Source organism: Carassius carassius, chromosome 39 (genome assembly GCF_963082965.1).
Source record: "Carassius carassius chromosome 39, fCarCar2.1, whole genome shotgun sequence".
Taxonomy (NCBI): Eukaryota; Metazoa; Chordata; class Actinopteri; order Cypriniformes; family Cyprinidae; genus Carassius; species Carassius carassius.
In genome coordinates, this window is record NC_081793.1 from 27748398 (window position 1) to 27772106 (window position 23709).

Sequence of the window (23709 nt, forward strand, 5' to 3'; positions counted from 1 at the left end):
AACAAATACATATATATTTATGCTAGAACCTCTTTAAGTATGAATACCTATGAATAATATTAATGTGCGGACAAAATATAAAAGTATTAAAAAAGCAGATATTAATTCTGTTTTAAAAATCATATTTACCCTCAGTCTTTGAGCTATACATTTATTGTTCGTTTATCGGTTTTCCCGACTGGTTGAATTGTCGTAGAGATGTTTTTGTTCCTGATTGGTCTGTTCTTCGTCATGTGACTCACACTCGCAGAAAATGAAGTCCGAGTCCATGAGCGTGCTGCCTAATTTGGTTTCCGTGGTAACTAGTGGCGGTCATAGGCAGTGGCAGCAGTTGGGTGGGCGGAGCCTCGGGATGCACTATAATAATAGGGGGAACCTGAAAGTTAATAAGAAAGGAATGTACCATTTCAATACACCACGACAATGACTGCATTTTAATTGATTAAATGCATATTTGTTTTATCCATCATATTGTATTGATTTCATGTATGGCCAGGACTTTGCTATCAAAATAATTCATGCAAATTCCATCAAATTCTTCATTGTTTGCCATTTTTGCATATAAAATAAACTTTAGGCAAGATCCAGGAATTACAAACCAATAAAATTGAAATAATTATGTAAATGACTGTACATTTTTTTTAATACATAGCTATTTTTATATACCATGTTGTTAAAAAACAACAACAACAACAAAACACACACACACACACACACATATATATATATATATATATATATATATATATATATATATATATGACACATTTAGCATTCACAGCTAATTGTGCAATTACATTAATTACATAATGATTTTTGTTAAAGATTCACCCCATAACACTACAAAAGTCATAAATGCAAAAATAACTGTTGCAGATTTATGCGTTTTAGACAGCTAAAATGAGAAGAAAAAAAATAACATCTGTTAATCCTAAGGGACTGTTAATTCATTTCTAGCAAACATATTACTCTCAAAAGACAGTTAACCAGTAAAATTTATTACGATTTATTTTAGAACCATTTAGTAAGCTTTCTAAAACTAACTAACTAACTAACTAACTAACTAACTAACTAACAATTATTTATTTTATTATTTTATTTTATTTTTTAAATGACAAGCCTCCATTTTTTTATTTTTTTTAATGTATGCAATTAAGACTTTTTAATAAATAAATTAAATAAATAAATACTTTTTTCTTATTATATTAATTTTTAAATATATATGTCATTTAAAAAGTTTATTTATGCACGTATTCATTTATATATTTAATGATTGATTGATTTAATTGATTGATTGATTGATTGATTGATTGATTGATTGATTGATTGATTGATTGATTGATTGATTGATTGATTGAGGACGGTGGTGTCTAATACAGAGCATCAGTTTTGTTGTCGTAACAAATACTGTACCTATGATGTTTTGTCAGAAGCTGTGTTTATCATGTACATTTTTGTAGGATGACACTCACTCAGTATTGCTGGGTTGCTGAATCTCCAGGCTTCGTTGTAGGTTGTGTACTGTGGATGGCTGTAGGGATTCCCTGAAAATTCGCTTCCTGAAAAGGGACACAGACGTACACCTTACAATAATGCACCATCAATTTTACATCACAGTTGCTGAAACTTTGATTAAAAATAAATAAATAAATAAAAAACCTTGTTTAGACAATGCCAAAATATAGATTTTTCTAGCTCACATAACCTGATTGTGTCCTGCAGACTGACTGATCTATTATGTCTCTTTATTTCCCAAAGTTTCTCTCTCTGTTGTGTAATTTGATTGTGCAGGAAGTAAGTCAGAGCGTCACGCTGAACAATGTTGGTCCAACGCTGTTTCATTTTTATGGGATAATAAAGAGGTGTTTTTATATGAGGGCTGTCAGTAAATCTCTCTGTGAAGCAGCACGACTGTAGAGAGCTGCTTCTGCTGCTCTTATTACCTGGAGCGGCTAAAAATAATACAAGATCGAACCACATTTTATGAATTAGTTTGAGCTCAGTGATCACAAAATGCCTTTCGTCTGGAAATCTCTTGGACCAGTTAATTCTTTAGTCAATTGAGGTTTGATGGTCTATAGTTAAAGGCTTCCTGCAGGCACACACACACACACCGGTGAAATGCTGCTTCTATGAATGTCTGCAGGCTGCTGTAAACACTACAGGACTGCTTTTATTGAGTCAGATTCGTATCAGTGTCTGGTCAGTTCATAAATGCATTAAGATTTCATCGATGTAGAAAAGTTAAAGGAATAGATGAAAAATGAAATATGTGTCATCATTCACTCACTCTCAAGTTGTTCAAGACTTGTATTAATTCCTTTCAGCTGTTGAACACAAAGGAAGATATTTGAAATAATGTTAACTAAACAGTTGACGGCAGCCATTGATTTCCATAATAATGAAGTCAATGACTACTATTAACTTTTTGTTTACCAATATTCTTCAAAATACCTTCCTTTGCGATCAGCAGAAAACGAAGAACAATGTGCTTAGACAGAAGTTTGGAGTTTGTAAGATTTTTTTTACATTTTTGAAAGAAGTCTCCTGTTCTTCTCACCAAGGCTGCATTAATTTGAACAAAAGTACAGTAAAAATATTAATATTGTGAGTGACATATTATTACAATTTAGGTGTTTTCTATGTGAAAATTTAGTAAAATGTAATTAATTGCTGTGATCAAAGCTTAACTATCAACATCATTGAATAACAGCATTTATACAAATTAGAAATCTTTTGTAACATTATAAATCTATTTACTGTCACTTTTGATCAGTTTAATGTGTCCTTGCTGAATAAATAAAATATTATCAATTTGGGGCAGATGGGAAAGTGTTTGGGAAAATTACTGGTGCAGGAATTTATTATTTAGTAAACAAAAAAACTAAACAAAAAAGCAGCTAATTTCATTTAAATTGCAAACACCTTTATCTGTCTGGGAATACTCACCAGGAACCATTCCAGCGAGTGTGGACGTTGGGTAGCTGCCCTGCCCGGTGGGTGGGACGTGAGGGGGATATCCGGGTAAGGTTGTGTTGGCCATGTCCCGACCTGCACACATTAATCACACCAACACTAACTTACTGTGCCATCCATAAACTATATATCATTCAGCTGATGCATTTTCATTTTGTTTTTGCTATCTACGGTGCACAAAGAACATCCATGGAACTGTCCCATTGGACACAACTCCTTTTGGAATCCTTATTTTAAACAGTGTTGTTGTTGAAATTATTATTTATTTAAATGGCACGGAATCTGTGATAGAACGTTTGCAGAAACACTGTGTATCAAAGGATTTATTCTTGTCATTTTGGGGTCATGACGGAGAACAGATGTAAGCTGGGTCATACCGGCCTCGGCTAAACAGCCAATGTCTCTTCTTAGCACTAAGACGCTCCACATTCAGAGCAGTAATTAGGGCTGACGCTTGGCTGTCCTCCCCAACGCCGTGAAGCCTCGACCCAGCCGAGCGCTGAAGCCTGACACCCCTCACAGACTAATGTTTTTGTTCAGGAAAGGGGAGATGTGGAGGGTTTACTGGGGACGCTGGGGGAAACTTGGCCACCGGTTCAATTCTAATGAGCAGGACAGTGTCCATCAAAGCTCAGCGAGTGTAATTCTGTGTGGACCAGGACCGTTTGCCAATGAGTAGAAAAAACATGCAGTACAGTGCAAAGGCTAAACAGCAGCTAAGAATGCACTTAAACATGCCACAATTTTAGTTTTTAGATAAAGAAAAATGGATATTGTTACTCTAAAATCTAAAATTCTAGCCACTTTTCTCCAAATCTGTTCTGACTCAACTCAAAATTCCAGCAAATTGCTTTTTATTTATTTTTAAAACATTGTAAAGAACCTCTAGTTAAGTTAAGGAACTATGATGGCTGGATTATTATTTCTTGCATGTCAGTGTCTTTCAGATTTGACCAGTTTCAGGGATAGAGGACTGCTTATGAGAATCAGTTTATAAAGCAGTGTACTTAAGTATGCATTGCATTCTCCAAATTGCCACAAGGCCACCATTAGTGTGAAATATCTTCTTCTACTGTCCATTTTCTCATTCAAGCATGCTTGTTTGAATACTTGAGTATTTTTCTTACTTAAGAAATTGCACGACTAGACTAGAACCAAAGCTTTGTATCAACAATCTGTCAACATACAAGAAACATACATCCCTTATTGAATTTTCTAAACCTCTATGGTGAAAATCAGAGTGACCTTAGTATTATCTGAAAAAGATAGTTGAAAAGCTTGAGTGCAAACACTTGATTAAATTTGCCACGACAGGGACACCTTAATGTTCCAACAAGGAGGCTACGGGAAACATTTGACCTCTATTTTCTATATTCAGGATGCAGCAATTTATCACCAGGCAAAAAACACAGCACTCTAATTAATTACAACTAAGCAAAGGATGTTTGGAGAGCCAAATTGCCCTAATTCCCTGGATGCACAGTGAAAGTCGTTTGTTATCAAATGTGTGCTCAAAGGTTAGTTTGCTTTTTGTGAAGATGGAATAAGCATTCATTTGTGTGACTAGGAGCGTGGTGCCCTCAGGTGCGGACACGGATAGCCAGTTTGTCAGGAGAGAGAGAAAGAGAGAGAGAGAGAGAGAGAGAGAGAGAGAGAGAGAGAGAGAGAGAAACTACTGCTTCTTTTAAAGTGACAAATTCACTGCATTTCCCAGCAGCATTTTCTATACTGTATAACTGGACAAAGTTCAGCAGAAACTGTAAACCAGTTCTAGTGTTAAAGCTGTTTAAGTGGACAGGATTTATTTATTTTAGTAAATATTTTACTACATTTTTACAATATATTACTATAAAATATAATATCAATTTAATGATCACAAATCCTATAAATATGCAATTATTTTTATATAATATTGTATATTTATCTACATTTTTTGCAGGCAGTAAGGATTTTATATAAATATTTATATAAAGATATAAAATTATATATTTTTATTTATATCAAGAAAGATTTTGCAGCAAACTAATATTTTATTTTATTGAATTTATTGTATTTATTTAGTTATTTATTTGGTCAGTCAGTTAGTTAGTAAGGATTTTTAATAGGACAAGCTGAGAAGAGAAAAGATGTGACGTGTTCACAGTTCACCAAGGTCTCCTCTGGCTGCTTCATGAATCATTCATTTTTAATAGATTATGTAAATTCCCTTGCATAAAATCAACAAGATCAATAACTGTGGGCTTTTTAATTGGGGTTGGAAAACATTTTAAGGATGAGTGTAATCTGTGTTTCTTTTCCCGTTAAGGAAACTATTAATCTGAACATTGGATCTCAGCCTAACCAGTGGAAATCATTTAAATATTTTTTGTTTTGCTTCAGAATTTCTATTCGGTAAGTTTATCATGCATGTTTAAGCTGGAATACATTCACATTTAGTGCTAGTACAAAGTCGTTCCAAACCCAAATGCAAAACTGGTGCATTATATGTCATATGGACTATTTTTTAAGTAAATTTGGGTTTATTTTTTTAAGTTTGACATCATTCATCCCCGTTCACTTTCATGTATATTCTCCTTAACATCTCCTTTTGTGTTCTACAGAAGAAAGTAAGTTATTTGGATTGAATGTGAGGCTCATGAAGGAGAGTAAATGATGACAGATTAACCTGATTGTAATATTCATACCTGATTAATATAAATAACACACAAATCTGTTGTGACGTGAAACTACCATGAAACAGATAATCAGTTCAGCAACTACAAACCCACATTCTCTCTCTCTCTCTCTCTCTCTCTCTCTCTCTCTCTCTAGCTTTCTGTCACCAGCCAAACACACTCACAGTAATGCTTTTTGCACTGGCACAACAAGCACACTACGTTTTAATTAACTGTCCCATCATTTATTTTTAACAAGAGCGAGTGAGCGAGCGAGAAAGAGAGAGAAACAAATACCCCAAGTGCCCTGTCTGCCATGAGCAAATGATGAATATGTTTATGTAAATGTTAATATTTGATATCATTTTGAAGCTCAGCGCTGTGATAGAGCAGTTAAGGAACAAACGTCCTCTGTGCAGAAACTCGTTAGTCTGAAGCGGGTTTCATTGCATTCGTTATAAGACAAATGAGAGTTTTAAAACTATAGAGATCTAATTAATGCATGTAGATAAAACATGACTGACTTTGTGTCCAATATTATTTCTAAGAGTTAGAAAGCATATTCAGTGCATTATTATAATTGCACAAGGAAACAGTGTGAGAATTTTACTCTTCATAACTAATTAGCTATTTGAGCTGAATGTGCGAGGCTAAATGGTGATGAATGGGACAGATCATGTGATCTTACCTACAGGGTAGCTCTGTGACACGCTGGCGCTCAGGTCAGAGGTCGTGCCGGAGGATAAACTGCGTTTGACTTCATCAAGACCTGCGTTTAGTGCAGGGAGGCTGTATTCACTCGCCTGCAGACCAGAGCAACATCAAGATCATCTCAGCATCGCTCAACACAGAGTATACAGTACCAGCCTTCATTATGTTACTGATACAGTCTGATACAGAGAGAGACTCGGACCGTATCTACAGAGATCAGAGACTTCTGGTTGGGCTCTTTTTACTTGGGTCAGTAATTAACAACCTAGAAACCAGCAGAACACCTTACAGCAGCCATATAATAATAATAATAATAATAATAATAATAATAATAATAATAATAATAATAATAATAATAATAATAAAACAGATACTAAAAAATGTAACCGCATAATAATAACCCTTGTTATGTTCATATTATTTATATACCATAATTATTCTGAATTAACTTTTACTTTTATATTTTCAGTTTTCATTTAAATGCATTTATATATGTTCAGTTTTCATTTTAGTAATTTTTTTTGGTCATTTTGATGTGCTTTAATCAGTTTTATTAATTTTACATTACTATTTTTTATTTTATTTCAGTTTGTTTTAATTAAGTTTTAGATTTTATTTATTACAAGCTAGTAATTTCAGTCATTTTCCGAGACAACATTTCGAGACAAGTTTTTTTTTTTTTAAATAAAACTCTTTTTACTTCCGCTTTAGTTTTAATTTATATCCAGTAATTAGTTATTATTATTATTTTTTTCTAAAATTTATATTTTAATTTATTTCAGCTTAAATTGTGTTTTTAGTGTTTTACCCCTCACAGCATCCTCTTCATCTTATAAAACACCTTTATTTTGCTACAACAAGCCATCTTTTGAGGTAGTTGCACTTATCATGGGCAAAACCCCTCTTGCTTTTCCTGGAAACTAAAAATGATGACCAGTTGTTATGAATTTAAATTAAGGCCTTGATTAGTTCACCCTTATTCTATAAGATCATTTCTAAAGTGTTGTTTTAGCCTTAGCTGAATCACTTATGATTGCAAGGCCCGTTTCAGAAATGACATTGATAAGATTTATGATTTTCACAACCCCCTTCCATTACAGACATGTTCCTCAGACCGTGTCAGCAGATGGGGGGGATTTTTTTTTCTTTTTTTAACTCTTTTGTTATTTAATGAGATGAGACTTCCGGCGTCTGCATGTTGAGAATGTCTGTCCAAAGTGTGTGTGTGTGTGTGTGTGTGTCACAGGAAGGCCCCTGACCCCAGCCATGTCTGTCTCTATCACAGATAAACTCTAATTGTGGGCTACAACTGTTAGCGGCAGCCCTGCCTGATGTTCCTCTCTTTTCGGTGGAGGCTGTGGAGCAGAACAGGCTTTTCTCATGCAGATGGAGGGGAGAGTGAAAAGGATGAGCACATGGCTGGCAGAAGTGTGGGAGGAGAGCCTATCTCATTCAGCATCTCCAGAATGGCTTTTTAATGTCTCTAAACACAACCAAACCACTGGCTCTGCTCCAGAAGCTAAGATCTATTCTTTTGGCCAAAAGGGAAGGCAATACCAAAGCAATGCACTGCGACAAGCTCAGTGAAAATCTATAATATATCATATGAAATATATCTAAAAATAAATAAATAACCATAAATATTTAGCTTTATACATTTTTATCTCACTGAGCTCAAATATTTAAATATATATAAATTCAGTAGGCAAAAAATATTTATAATAACAATGATAAAAAAAGTAATAATAATGTTAAAAACAAATGGTTAACAATTTGTAATTGTTAAAATTAAAATAATGTTACATATTTAAAAATGAAACAGGATATTCAAAAAGAAAAAAATATCAATATGGGAAAAATGTTTTTATGTGCACCAGGGTTATTATAGTAAGCTAAAAATAATAAAATAAATAAATAAATTAATTAATTAAATACATGTTAACTGAAATAATATATATACTGATGTAGATGTATTTAAAAAATTAAATTAAATAACAAAAACACAAAATTACTAAAAAAAAAAAATACTAAAATAAAACATGCATTTCACATGAATTGTGATATTTCTTTATTAGTTGCAGGCATGTAGAGCACTTAAGGGATTCCATTGCAGTTATCAAGCATCCTTAGAAGGCAGCTACCTAAGCAGGCAGCAGACAGCAAGGCAGCTCACTAATAGCCCGACACAGAGAGAGAGAGAAGGAATAATAGAACGGTGGTCTGGTTTTGGTGATAACAAAGAAGAAAAAAAAGAAAGAAGGTCTATGAAGGGAGAAAGTAGTCTGATTAATATTGCTTTAAATTAAAACTGATTTTTCTAGAGCGTTCCGTTCGCCCATTTTTTCCTTCAAAGGCTTTCCGTGTTTCTTTCGTCTTTCCCCCTCCTTTTTAATACCCACTTAGACGGCCTTTGTGATTGCGAGTCATTTCCAATTCATTTCAGTATTGATCTTGCAGTGAAAATCAGTTTTGTAATTAGCTGCAAATTAGGCCTTCTTCTGTAGGTGAGTGCTGTCGGCCTGATTAATCGCTGGAGTAATGTCTCCCGATCGCACCCAAATTAAAATGAACTCAATTAGGCCGTTCCCTTTGCTTTATGGCTCCGACTAGCTCTTTAAGGGGAGAGAAATTAATCGTCACTTGTTGTTTAGTATCCTAATGAAAGTAAATAAAGGTTATCCATTATAATAAATCCTGCACTTTTCATTCAAAATTGTGCATAAAGTGTTTCATATGCTACTGTTTGTGTGTGTGTGCATGTGTTACTAATTGCTAGCATTGTTCTTTTGCGACTGCTTGTCCATATTTAGATTTTGTAAACAGCTCCGTACAGGAAATGACATCATTTCTCATGTGCAGCTGAGTGGGAGGTAGCTCATCTCGTGTTGTTTTTCCTGAGAATCTATTTTTTATTTCCATCAGAAAATCAATAAACGGAAAGAGTTCTGCTCTTTGATCCTCAGTGCATCACTGCGACACTTACTGAGAAACAACACGTTTATTCATAAACACACAGACATAAAAGAAAAAACTGAAATAGCATTGGAAGCATCCCTTGAATACTGTAGTTTGCATAGACATAAAGAAACACCATGGTATTTTTCTGTCTATATTTACATTTAACATGTTTTACTATGCTTTATTATTATTATTATTATTATTGTTATTATTATATTTTTTTTGGAAACTGTGATACACTACCATTTCACAGTTTGGTGTGCATAATATTTAGTTTTTTAAACAAAGAGAGATAAATTAATATTTTATTAAGGAAGTGCACATTAAATTAATCAAAAGTGCCAGTACAGAAATGTATACTATTACAAATGATTAATATTTTATTATTATATTTTGAACTGTCTATTGTCATCCAACAATCCTAAAAACTTTTTTTCATGATTTACACAAAATATTTAGCATTGATAATAATAATGGGAATCATTTTGAATAACTGAGCACCAAATCAGCATATCATGATTTCTGAAGATCATGTGACACTAAAGACTGGAGGAATGATGCTAAAAATACAGCGCTGCATCATAGGAATACATTTAATTTTGTAATATATTTAAATAGAAAACAGTACTTTTAAATTGTACCAAAATTTCACTATATTACTGTATTTTTGATCTAATAAATGTAGCCTTTGTGAGCAGAAGTTATTATATATATATATATATATATATATATATATATATATATATATATATATATATATATATATATATATATATATATATATATATATATATATATATATATATATATATATATATATATATATATATATATATATATTTAATGATTCCAAATTTTCACCTAGTGTATATCATGGTATTAGTATCGGATACATTCTTTGTACCGTAGTACACTGCTATATTTTATAAGGATAAATAAGTCTCAATATCATTTTTTTCCCAGATGCAGCCTCACACACACAGGACAGAAGGTAACGTCCACCGACCTGCTCTGGTTTGATGTGTTCAGAAGTGGGAAAGACGTCTGGGAATGCCGGCCTCTCAAACACTCGGTCCAGAGCCTCTAACTGCTGCTGGGTGAAGGCATCGGCTCGCAGGTGTTTCCTCAGGCTCTCCACGCTGCCCTGAGAATCATTGCTCTGCGCTGAACCCTCAGATCCATCTGCAGACACAGAAAACAGCCTTCTAGATTCAACAACAGCTACATGCTTCAAAAATATTCTAGAATCTGACTGAGGACCTTCAGAGCCACAAGAGCGAAGGTCACATTTCAGATTGTTTGAGATTTCCTCATACGGAGAGCCAGAGGCCTCCGTTGTCCCTCAGCTGCTAAAACCAACGAAATATCACGCTTAGAGTAATGCATTTACAATGGTTGTCAATGGGGCCTTCTGGGGGGTTTAAAATCAGAAATGTGCAACTTATATATCAGAACATCGTTGAATTAGTCCATGTGACATCTGCATGGGTCATGGTACTCTAGTGGAAACATGACGAAGACTTAAGCGAAGAAATTGTTGAATAAAGGCACTATTTATATTTTATTTGCACACAAAAGTATTCTCCTAGCTTTAAAACATTACGGCTGAACCACTGATGTCTCTGATGCTGAAGATGAACAAAGTTTTATGGGTTTGGATCGACATGAGGGTGAGTAATTAATGACAGAGTTTTCATTTTTGGGTGAACTATCCCTTTAAAAGACTCGTTTAACAGTTGTTAAAATGATCATTTTTTCAGCTTTAGGTCTTCATTTCTAGGCAGATGAACAATCTCAGTAACATCTTTGCTCATACAGTAGATGTTTCATGATTTTTTTTTCAGGTTTTTCAGGATTCAATGGATGTAACAGGAGTTTACACAGACAAGGTTAGTATGACTTTATCACATTAGTCTAACAATGAGGCTATGTTTTCAAAATTGACTGCTAAATGCAATCCTACTTATTTTTGTAGACTAAAGGTAAAATTTATTTGACATGGTATTGTCATATCATATTAATTAAATTCATTTAAAGATGCATTTAACCAGGAATATTCCTGTAATGTACATAAAACGTTTTATTTCGAGAATATTTCTAGATCATTAATATCTTCAGAGGGGAAATGAATCAATGTTAAAACTCAAGCATCACTTATTATAAAAGCTGTTTGTGTACTGGTATCAGATTAGCCTATTCATTTGTTGTGAATAATCAGATCTTATGGCTTATATCAAATTTAAAAAAGTAAATCAAATTGGATTAATTACCTTTCATTTATTAAGTATTTCATTTAATCGTTTATCCAGTAATAGGCATTTACACATGCTATTTAGCATTTATACCATTATATTTGAATTACCAGCAAGAAAAAAAACAGTATCAGGACTCTTATAATAGAAAGTGTAGTACTTATTGTTAGTGTTATGCATATATTAATGCTATCTAAACTCTTTGGCCGTATCCTGCTTGTATAGGCCTGTATTAGCTGTATGTGTGTTTGTGTTTACCTTTACACAATGCATTACATGCTCATCTCTCTTGTTTTCTCCAGGCGTGTGCAACACTGATTTAATTCTCCAAAACCTCTTTACTCTGAAGCTGTTATCCAAACACACACCTGAAGAAAACCTCTGCTGTTATTGTTCAATCCTTTTACCGGCTAAACAAGGTTCCACGAACAGCACTTTCTCTCGGTTTTCCTATGACCTGATTACCCTTGTGCTGAGTAAAAGACTCACAGAAACCTTCCTCTCTCTCTCTCTCTTCTCCTTTTCACCCATGCCAAAACACTTCAGTGCTCCTTTAAATATCTTCACATCCCGCCTTCACGTCTCCCTTACAAATCTGTCACTCTACATTCGCAGCGTATTATGTTCTCTGTGCGGCCCACAGGCACTGTGATTTATGACATGCTCTGCCTCTATTGATTGACCCAAGAGAGAGATGACCTGAGAAAAAGATGAACTTCCATTCTTCAGATATTAAGCAGAACAATAATATATATATATATATATATATATATATATATATATATATATATATATATATATATATATATATATATATATATATTAATATAACAAATGCTTTTTCCCTATTAACTAGAAGAATCCTGAAAAAAGTATCACAGTTTATACAAAATATTAAGCAGCTTAGCTGATATAAACATTGATAACAATCATTAATGTTTCTTGAGCAGCAAATAAGCATATTAGAATGATTTCTGAAGATCATGTGATCATGTGTAATGATGCTGAAAATACAGCTGCACATCACAGGAATAAAATACATTTTACAATACATGCATAGAAAACCATCATTTCATTCATAATGTCACAACTTTTATAACTGTTTTTGCTGTATTTTTGATCAAACAAATGCAGCCTTGCTGAGCAAAAGAGATTTCTTTCAAAACATTCAAAATCTTACCCAAACGCATATCACTAAAAGTTAAATCAATCAGAGGCTCAGGCTGGAATGAAGTGTTGATGAGTATCCTGTCCCAGCTCATCGTGTCTATAATACTCTTCTTGATCGCACATTTTTCACTGCCGCTGAATTCAATTGATCAATCATGTCTGTCTGATGGCATCATTTCAGCTGGTTATTACCACTGCGCTTGTCACGGTGACCTTTTCTTTCTGCACAGCGATCTCTCTCTCTCTCTCTCTTTCTCTCTCTCTCTCTCTCTCTCTCTATTAGGTTATTGCTGTACTGTTGTTAGGATGCTCTTTGTAGTTGCCACGGTCTTGCATTTTGTTTCCAGGGTGCTCTCTGTGTTGATAAAATGTTGTGTGTTTTTTTAGCATGCTAATATGCTGGTTTCTAGGTACTGCAGTTGCTCACTTTAGCCAAAGCTGCATCCTCTAGTCTCTGAGCAACAGTAATAGTGATGCTTGATTTAGCCATGTGTTTTTCACTCTCCAGCCTGTTAAAACTATGTTTTCTGAGCAGGAGCTCTGTTTGGACAGCTCCCACGGGGGTCCTTGAGGTGGAGTGGGTATTTGCTGTATCGGGCGCAAGGGCAAATTAAGTCATTAATTAGGTGCCATTAGGGAGCCTGGGCCACAAACCTGATCAATACAACTGCATTTGTCATTCCCACCAGTGACAATAGCTTCCCACTCATTGGATGAGCAACATGCACATGTGCACCAATTACTGCTCTGGCTCGCTGTGTTGTTTTGGCAGGAGTGATGAGCATAACACTTCAGCTTCTTGGGCCATCTGACCAATCAGAGCGGAGTAGGTTCTCAGAAGGGAGGGGTATAGAGAGACTAAATCCTTGAAATGTTTTGAACAAATCATTTGACAATCGTTGGAAAATGCGGTGATATTAAATGCATATTTTGAGAAAACTAAAGCATTTTTGACATTGCATGCATGAAAACCTATTGTAGGAGACTCCCAAAACAATGTTAGTGATCTTAACAATGGCATAACAGAGGCACTTTAAAGCACTTTAATGGAGCTTAGTCTCCAATACATTTCAATTTGTGTCTCATAAGGGTTTGCAACACCATGCAAAATTACTGAATTTTCATTTTTGCATTAACTATTGTGTTACTCCCTCCACCTTTGCACTATTTCTTCTCTATTGGGTTACCAAACTGAAGTGTGCAGTTGATCAAGACAATCACTGGGTTTCTTCAGTCACAGAATGAGACCATGTTTCCTCCGATCAGCAGTGTTGGGGGTAATGCATTACAAGTAATGCAAGTTAAGTAATCAGATTACTTTTTTTCAAGTAATCTAGTAAAGCAACGTATTACTTTTTAATTTACAAGCTACTTTTAAAAAAAAGTATTGCCAGTTACTTTGTTTTTCCATTTATTGATTATTAATTACCTTTTTAGGAGTGTAATGCAATTTTCTTGTGCTTATGTAATGGCTTTCACCTGGAGCCACAGGGGCACCGTCTTTGAGGCGCTGGTGCACAGTTGCAATGTGTGCTGCCCTGCTGCTGTGGTATTGATCTGCAACTGAGTGGAGCGGATTCCTTTTGACGTGAGTCAGTATTAAGACTGAGGTAACGAGGGAGCGCGCTCTCTCAGAGCAGATAAGCAACTCCATTACACTGCAGGATTCACACCCACAGGGCCTGACCCCATGGGAAAGAGAGAGAGAGAAACTGCACTCTATGGGCTTCGCTTATGGGTCCACATCAGGACCCAGACTTTCCAAGTGGAGAACCAATACAGTATCAAAAGTGTTTATTATATAAAAAATAAACTATGGCTGGTAACAATTTGCATGCTTCATAGTACAGACTTAAAGTACATACTTCCTCATATTTTGAATGTGTATTAAGGCTGTACAGAGGTATAAATATGCTTTCAGGTGCACTGTTTGCATTTGCTTCTAAGCATCTAGAGAAAATTATTTCCTTAATTGTGCAATCCAAATCTTAGCCTCAGTTTTTTAACCTGAAAAAGAATGAACTTTTCCTCTTCCAGTTGTTTTAATTGTTGACAAAACTAGCCTAAGAAAAAAAACATGTACCAATGCACTCTTTGAAAATGCAATAGAACAATTATAAAATCCATGTATATTTGGCATGCTGTTTTCAGTGTACAAATATTGAGACATGTTCATTTTAATCTTAGGGTGGATTGTTATAATTAAAAAAGTGTACCTGCACTGAAGATGTATTTGTTGGTTATAACAAGTCTGTTCTAATTTCCTAGAAAATTAAAACATAGGCTATTTAAAATTATCGTATGTAAAAAAAAATAAAACCTATATAATAAATTGTAATCTGGATTTTTTTTAAAAAGTCAATTATGGAGATAATGTTAGAATAATATTGTGGAAAATTGTAGTGCATGTGAGCATGACCAAGTTTACCATGATAATCATATTAAAATATCAGTGTTTGTACAGTTATTGTTGCTACAGTAAAACTGTGGAAATTTGGTTTCAAAAGCTGAAGGAGATCTTGTATTAATGTATTATGGTTTTCTAGTAACAATAACTGTTTAATTGTTAAAATGTTATTTATAGTATTCTCTGGCCTCGTTATACTGTATCAAATGTTAGCTGGAATGTAAAACATTAGTTTGTTGTTGGCAAAATTAGCTCCCGTTCTTCGTGATCCCATGTTTCAAACTTTAGTTAGTGTGTAATGTTGTTGTTAGAGTATAAATAAAAAATCTGTAAAATTATAAAGCTCAAAGTTCAATGCCAAGCGAGATATTTTATTTAACAGAATTCGCCTACAACGAACGACTCGTTTGGACTACATCCCTCTAGTTCCTGCAGTAATGATGTCACTAAAACAGTTTTTTGACTAACCTCCGCCCACATCAATACACAAACAGGGGGCGTGGTCTTGTTGCACTCCGACGGAGAGGAAGGAAGAGCTGTGTTTGTGTTTGTGTTTGTCGCCATGTCGTCAAAACCCTATTATTTTCATCTCGGAGTCCAAGCATCTTTGTTTGTTCTTCCCAGAGACGCTGTACTTAGAGATCAATGGTTAATTTATGTTTAACTCGGTTCCTGAAAATTATAATCCACATGTAAAACTATGTGCAGCACATTTTGCTGAGGACAGCTTCCTCAATCTCAATCAGTTTAATGCCGGTTTCGCACAAAGATTATTCCTGAAAGATGGAGCAGTTCCCTCTTTGTCTGGAGAAGGCGTTGTTTATGGACCACAACCGGTAAGTGTATTTTATTATTTAAGTTGGTGCGTTAAACAGTTTCTGTAACTTATTACACAAAGGGCAACGCTGTTTAGCTTTGTTAACTAGATGGTAGGGATGTGCAAAAAAATCGAATGCTATTTTCATGTGCATCTCATCAGTAAAAACGCTCCTGTGATTAGAAGTACATCTCCAGCACGTGTGTTCTGATCAGGACTGCCAGGTTTTCAGAAAAATCCTGCCCACCTGCTTCTCTAAACTACTCCAAAACAAGCCTAATCGCGTTTCCAGGAGGGCAGTGTGCTCTAAGCTGCTGTCGAATCACAACACAGGAACCGCTGGCCCAATCAGAACTCGTTACGCATTTCTGAAGGAGGGACTTTATAGAACAAGGAAGTCATCAGCCCGTTTTTATGACAGTGAAAACAGCAGTATACAGATGAACTGTGTGAAAAATACTGTGTTTTATATTTATATATTTTATATTTATATTGCACACTGTAAACACAATCAAAGCTTCAAAAAAACATGAAAAACGTGACCTTTAAAACCATATACAGTACGGACATGCTATTGAAAACACACTGGAATTATTTTCATAGTTAAAGCATGTTAATATGTTTAATATTTGTGAATTGCAAGTTGTAACCAGTTATAATCACCTTGCAGCAGACAGATTTGTTGATTATAATGGAACTGGTCTTGTTTTGTTACTTTGTGACATCACGTTTACTGAAGAAACTGTAGTTATATCTAAAAAAATAACAATATGCAGATAAATCATAAACTTCTATTTGAAGATCTTTTTGTGCTTATGTTTTTTTTATATCTTATTTATAGGATTCTTTTACCTAATGATTAGGAAAATAAAATCGCATGACCACAATCTGAGCTAAATCTGCGCAGCTCCAGCTCGCTCTCTCCTCCGTGGTGTCTTGGGTTGGCCGGTGTAAAACTGCTCTCATCTTTTTAATGGTCTGCTCTTATGAGACAGCTGTAAAGGGGGGTGCTGGGATGTGTGGATGTTAGATGTTAATTTGTGCAGTAATAGCTTTTCTCGGTGGAATTGCAAATTCTCTTAAATGTCACTTGCAGCAACGCGGCTCAGACAGCCAGGGTCCATGCGGATATCAGAGCTGTCTCTCTCTCTCTCTCTCTCTCTCTCTCCCTCGCTCTCTCTCTCCCTCTCCCTCGCTCTCTCTCTCCCTCTCCCTCGCTCTCGCTCTCTCTCTCTCTCTCTCTCTCTCTCTCTCTCTCTCTCTCTCTCTCTATCGTGCTACTTTTAATTTGCAGTAATACAGTAGCGCTGTCAGATTAATGGCTGGTGTGACACCTGTGTCCCCGCGGCCTGCTCTCTCAGCTCCGCCGTGTACATAACGCGTGTCACAGCACATTATCTCTCTGCTCAGCTCGTAATGGGCCCTGTGTCTGAGGCCACTGCTGACTCCAAACCTACTGTAAGAACAGCGTGAGCTCTTGGCCTTTCTTGGCATGCCGCCAAAACCGGGAGCCAAAAAACACTCCTTATACCACTAAGATCTTATACATTGCATCTGACAGTGCGGTCTTTAAAAACTCGCTGTGGTTTTCTCAGATAATGGTTGTTTTCAGTGCAATTTTTTTTTTAGTCTGGTGGATTAAGAAACTTTTCCAAGCAACCAGTGAAATCAAAATGGACTTTCTTAACGCACGTTCATGCATCTGTTTTCCTGATTAACTAGGAAAAATACATCACATTATGGAAGTAAAATGCACTGAAAAAAAATAAAAAACTGATTTTTCTCAAATAAAACAAGTATTAATTGAGTACATTTTACTTTTATAGTCTTTCTACTTCAAAATGTCAGTGTGGTACTTCTGAGTGAATGTAACTATATCACTCAACATGTCATACACTCGTTTGTTTACAGTGCAGTTTACTTCCATAAGGATATATTTTTGCTAAACAACATTCATTTTTAGTGCTGAATGCTGACTTTAAACATGTAGCATTATGGCATTTTACATTCTATATTCATCAGAATTTGCTGCAGGGAAGACATTGTTTTAAAAGCATCTTTAGCCGTGTGTTTGTGTGGCTGCAGGTTTGCCTGGCAAAGGTAAAGTACGCCTATTCTAGATTCCAGGTGTCTGCATTCTGTGCAGTGTGTGTGTGTGTGTGTGTGTGTGTGTGCCCACACATGACCGATTGTGAAGTTATACATAACATCAAGGCCGTAGCTGGGGTCAGCGGGGACCCGGTGAAGGTTGTACCAGTGGGCCCTGTTTGAAAATGTTTAATTTATATGTTCATTCTATTTATTGATTTGTGCTAATTGCACAATGTTTAAGTTGTTTCATGTTTGTAGGTGTCCAGGTACAGAAAACAAATAATTAAATATAAAATAGCACTGCATAGTCTTCACTGTAAAAATTTAATTAACAGTCAAACCAAAAATGTATTCAGACACCTTCAACATTTCTTACATTATCACAGTTTATTTGCTCTAGTTTATAAAATGGTAATACAATATGACAAGAACTCAGAGTTGAACTGTCAGAACAAATTCATCTTGATAATGTCAGATAACTTTGATAGAAAGATATGTAATGGATTACAATCAACCAAAACTTCAGACAACTGTTAGTATGGCAATATTACACAACTATCAATACTTAATTTTGTTCAGTTTGTGGAGTGAAAAGGCTGCATTAGCAATTCAGGAAAAAAGAACACGTAAGCAAAACATGGTGATGTCAAAGTGTCTGAATAATTTTTGGTCCCATGTTTTTCAATCAATTTCACTAGTAGTCCAATGTATAACGATTTTTGGGTATAATATGTCACAGCTCGCTTTAATTTGCTATACTCTCTTACCTAAGTTAATTATAGTGTCCTGCACCTACTATTAAATATTAAAAAAAAATGTCTTTCTTTCATTTTCTTGGATTAACAAATCACGAAGCCAGTAGCTAAATTAGGCGCGGTCACTTTAAGAGACGATGAAGCATCCAATATAATACACATCCTATTTTTTTCCTCAACTGTTTACTTTCACTTAAGAAATAACCGACAGTTTTTTCGAGCATACTTTCCAAGATGGATATTTTGACATATTTTGTATGTTTTTGTCGGTACAAGAGCAAAAAGAGGCAAATTCTGTGTTTAAAAAAGTGTTTTGAACCACCACCAGAACACCGCGGTGCTGAAATGGGCTTTTTCACATGCTTTTCTGTTTGTTTAAACTGCGATTTGTGTTTGTTCGTTCAGGTGCAAGAGGGAGTTCGAGGAGAACTTCGCAAAGGAGAGCTCGGTTCAGTGTCGCTGTCTGTGAGATGCGCGCGCACCGAACACAGCGCGCGAGCTGAGATTTCCCGCGTCTTGTGTTTGAATGATTTACATCTTTTGAATGTTTAAATTGGGAAGTGGTCAGGCTTAAAAACACATGAAAATGATCAGCTTTCGTGACGACACCCAGCAGTGGCCTGTCAACTGTCCTGATCGTCTTTTTAGGCTAGCCTCAGCCAGACACTGTCCTCCTCCTCTTCTCTCTCTCTCCTCCACCTCTTCATCCCCATCGTTTAAATCAAGAAAATGGCCACGCATCAAGAGGATCATTTGGGCCTGAGAACTATCCTCAAAACAGTCAATCATCTTAAAGACGCACACACAGACACAAGCAGATCTAAGTCTCCCATCATTCCTGCCGCCGCTGATGTCACCTCTGCGCCCTTGCAGCATCTGACAGCAAGGAAACGGGTGAACCCAAATGCAACACAAACGACTGCGTGTGCAATGCTCTAATCACACGAAGGACTCTTTCTGTGTGCAGAGCATCACGTGGTGCTTAATGCAGAACTGTATCAGTTACACGTCGAGAAATGGCAATCGCGCGGCTGGCACAGGGCATGAACGCTGCTGTCTTTGCTCTGTTGTTTTGGTTAATCACCTATTGCCATGAGTCATTTATGCCATAAATAATCTCTCTAGCTCGACAAGAAAATTACATCATGACAACGTATGGCACCATATGAATGTACACAGTCCTCAAACCCCTGTGGCCAAGATCATCAGCTTTGACGTCAAAGTCAGCAGACAAGGAAATATGTAAGTGCATTTATTATTTCTCTGAGTTGTCTCTCCATCGCTATTTTATTACGTTGTAACTTTTGAGGTAAAACTAATCACTGGTTTTACCGAAAGGCATCAAATCTTTGAAAGATGCACAGCGTTTTGTCTGAGATATGTAAAGAAATGTTATGTGTATATCCATAATAAAACTATATTTTGAAACATTACTATAATAATAATATATTAATATGAATAATTATGAATATAATTCATGAATATTAATTAATAATAATTTATATTGTACATTAATATACAACACATTTTAAATATACAATACCATTCCAAAGTTTGTAGTCAATGATAGTTTTGAATATTTTTGAAAGATTTCTCTTCTGCTCACCAAGGATACATTTATTTGATTAAAAACAGTAATATTGTGAAATATTATTACAATTTAAAAGAACAGTTTTCTATGTGAATATGTTGCTAAATGTAATTTATTTCTGTGATGCAAAGCTGTATTTTCAGCATCATTCCTCCAGTGTTCAGTGTCACATGATCTTCAGAAATCATTCTGATATGTTGATTGGCTGCTTAAGAAACATTTCTGATTATTGCTCCAGTTCTGCTGCTTCCAATTTTTGTGGAATCCGTGATAGATTAATGAATAGAAAACAGTATTTATTTGAAATAGAAATCTTTTGAACATGATAAGCATCTTTACTGTTAATTCCGATCAATTTAATGAATCCTTGCTGAATAAAAGTATTACTTTCAAAAAAAAAGAAAAAAAAAAAATATATATATATATATATATTGCAAGTCATTCTAAAATCATATAGTAGTAGGATGACTGTTGATCAAAATAAGCTGCAAAGTTGACCAGTCATGCCCATAGTTACAGGGAGCGCCGTAGAAAGAGAGAGAGGTCCTTGAGCTAAATGTCCTCTTAAGACTGTCGCTCTTGTTTGACTGAGTTTGTTAGTTGGCTACATCATCTTGACATGCAATTACTGAAGCACTCTTAATCACTGCAGTGCAGATTAATAACGGGGGACTCCTGTGGGGGGTCACATCACCACATCAAACCCCTCTCTGCCCCCCTCTGAGTCACACACTTGATAAATACTGCACCCAATCATCACACATTCAAGGGCAATCTACTCCGAATATAATATGCCAAGAATAAACAAAGTAGATCTAAACAGAAAAAAATGCTTGTGAATGCATAATACAAACACACATTGGACAATGTGAGTCCTCAGATACCAGCTATTTCTCTTTATCCAAACATGCATTTCAATGTAACCAATTTAATATAAAAAAATGAAATGTAATAATATTTCAATGGAAAAAAAGGTAAATAAAATGTATGCCTTTAATAATAACATTTTTTTATTATTATTTATCGTTGATAAATTTATATATATAAATATATATATTGTTTGTAGCCCAGCGTGACTTCAGAATTAATTTTTTCTTGTCCTCCAAAAGAATGTGAATAAAAGAGAAACCGCAGACTTACCAGCTTCCCGTTTCCTCTTTTCTCCATTGGAGCGAGGGATTCCCAGAATGCCGTTGATTGAGTAGGAGCCCACAGGGTCATTGGAGGAGCTGGAGACCGGAGGAGATGCTGTACTGGGGACTATAAAGAGTGAAAGAAGATGATCAAACTCTTCCCATGTGTAAAGCATCACATTAGAGTCACTTACTGAATATCACTTGATATATACTGAGTATCCCGAGATACTTTGGAGTTCAAAAGTCTGAGACCACTAGTATTTTGGATTTTTTTACATTAATTCTCATGATTACAAATCATACTATCAGCATAACAATTTAGGCGTAAAAAACGAAAACACAAACTCTATTTTCATTAATAACAGAAGGACTGGAGTAATGAACAAAAGCTGATGATCAGGTTCTCCAGCTTGAATGGAAGCATCTGATTGTCTGTCATGTGATCAATGTTACTGCCTGCATTTGATTAGTCAAATTAAATGTGCTTAATCCTTAACATTTCTTCTTTATTTTATGCCATTAAGTCTTAAAACTTTCTTTTTTTTATTTCCTGATTTAAATAGTTTTCTCAGTTTTCTCAGAATCTTTGCCCTTCACTTTATATGATTCAGATTTGATTTTTAAAACAGCCCTTCTATTTATGCTGTTGTGAAAGAAAACAAAAATTTAAAAATATCTATAAAACTTCCAATCATAAATTTTTTTTCAAGTTATATAAATTAATAAACTTATTAAAATATCAAAAGCAGATGACAAAAAAATTATTCAAAATGAATAATTTAACTTACAATCTACAAAGAAGTGGGAAAAAAATATGAAAATCAGGATTGGGCATGAAATAATAATGTCTCCAGAATCAATCATACATGTGAAAATGAGCCAGAATTTTAATAAATATTGGTAGTCTTGCTCAGAGGAAGACAGGAATCATGTTTTAATACTGTTTTTCTGCTGATCTTCACCTTACAAACAAATACATAATATTTTGTGAGATGCTCAAGCTGTTTTTGGAATCAGCATATCAAAATTAGTAAGAAACAAGTATTGGATTTCATTCCGAAAAAATTATCCACAGCGGTGTAATGAATTTAGACAATTCAAGTTTATTGTGCATCTGTACTTTTGACCTAAACCACTTGAGTAGGAAAGCACCTGATTGTGGTTTTTCTTCTGTTAACTGGTCCGGTTGCGTGTAATATCCAGCTCTGAGCAGAAAGCTTTGGCCCTTAATTTGATTTGGAGGGATGATCTTGTCAACAAAGGTCTAAAGATGGCCTCTGCAGTTAATGAAGTGATCTTACCTATAGTGTGTCCTGGAGTGGAAAGAGACGTCCCATCTGGTGAGGGGTGAAACGGTTGCTGAACCTTCGTCCGTATGATCCTGCACAGTAAATACAGTACATTCACTCACATGGAGCTCCAGAGCCAATGCAGTGTGTCGAGTTATGTCCACCTGTCTCTCTCTGATAATCTCAGATTAACTTTATATATCTCTGAGCAGACAAAACGGATAACCGCAGTCGTTCAGATCCCATGTCCCTCAGCAGACTCGCCGTACCTTTAAGATGAGATATAGCAAAAAGCACTCTGAGCTCTTTTGCCTTGAGTGATCTTGCAAACAAAGCATGAAATCACAACAGTTCACTTCGATAAACGTCTTCTCTCTCTCTGTGTTTGTGTGTGTGTGTGTGTGTGTTTCGGTCCTAAGGAGAGCCTCAGGGTGGGTTCTAGTGTGGATGAGGTTCTATTGATCTAGACTCTAGGATAAAAAGTTCTGAATTAGCCACATGGGTACCGGGATGCAAATGGAAAGCTATAAATTATATGTGACAGGAAAGCAATAGTTGCTCAGTGCGGTGTACAAGCTTACGCCAGCGTTTGATTCTGTTAATCTAAACGGCACTTTGGGAAAAAGGCCCGCTGTCACGCTCATTTGTAAACTTTAGATCTGTTCATCACCAGCGGCATTGCTTCTGTTTCAGCAGACATATGCAAACAAATGCACTGGAGGCGATGTGAGTGTATGTTTGCAAAAACCATGCTTTTTTTTTTTTGTTTGTGTGAAATATTTTTCATTTCATGCCCCATGAAGATTATTGATTGTAAAAATATTTAGAATAGACCACGGATACTAGTGAAAGAGCAAATATATTTCCATTAAAATGAGTGTTCTGCTAATATTGATATCTGC

The 23709-nt window shown here is 35.3% G+C and overlaps 1 protein-coding gene across 5 annotated transcripts in view; it reads right to left on the minus strand.

Moving 5' to 3' along the window:
• Window positions 1-237: 237 nt before the first annotated feature.
• The window catches only part of pax2b (paired box 2b), a 29119-nt gene continuing 5647 nt past the window's right edge, over window positions 238-23709 (minus strand). For 2 of the 5 annotated variants that reach the window (XM_059531429.1, XM_059531430.1), the window contains 7 exons: window positions 22820-22899; window positions 21523-21642; window positions 10306-10481; window positions 6319-6433; window positions 2950-3051; window positions 1473-1559; window positions 239-357 (listed from right to left, as the gene is read on the minus strand). In XM_059531429.1, coding sequence (XP_059387412.1) covers window positions 239-357; window positions 1473-1559; window positions 2950-3051; window positions 6319-6433; window positions 10306-10481; window positions 21523-21642; window positions 22820-22899 — 799 coding nt within the window. Of the gene's footprint in view, window positions 377-1472; window positions 1560-2949; window positions 3052-6318; window positions 6434-10305; window positions 10482-21522; window positions 21643-22819; window positions 22900-23709 lie in introns of all 5 variants that reach the window. The other 3 variants (XM_059531433.1, XM_059531432.1, XM_059531431.1) reach the window with 3 other exon arrangements.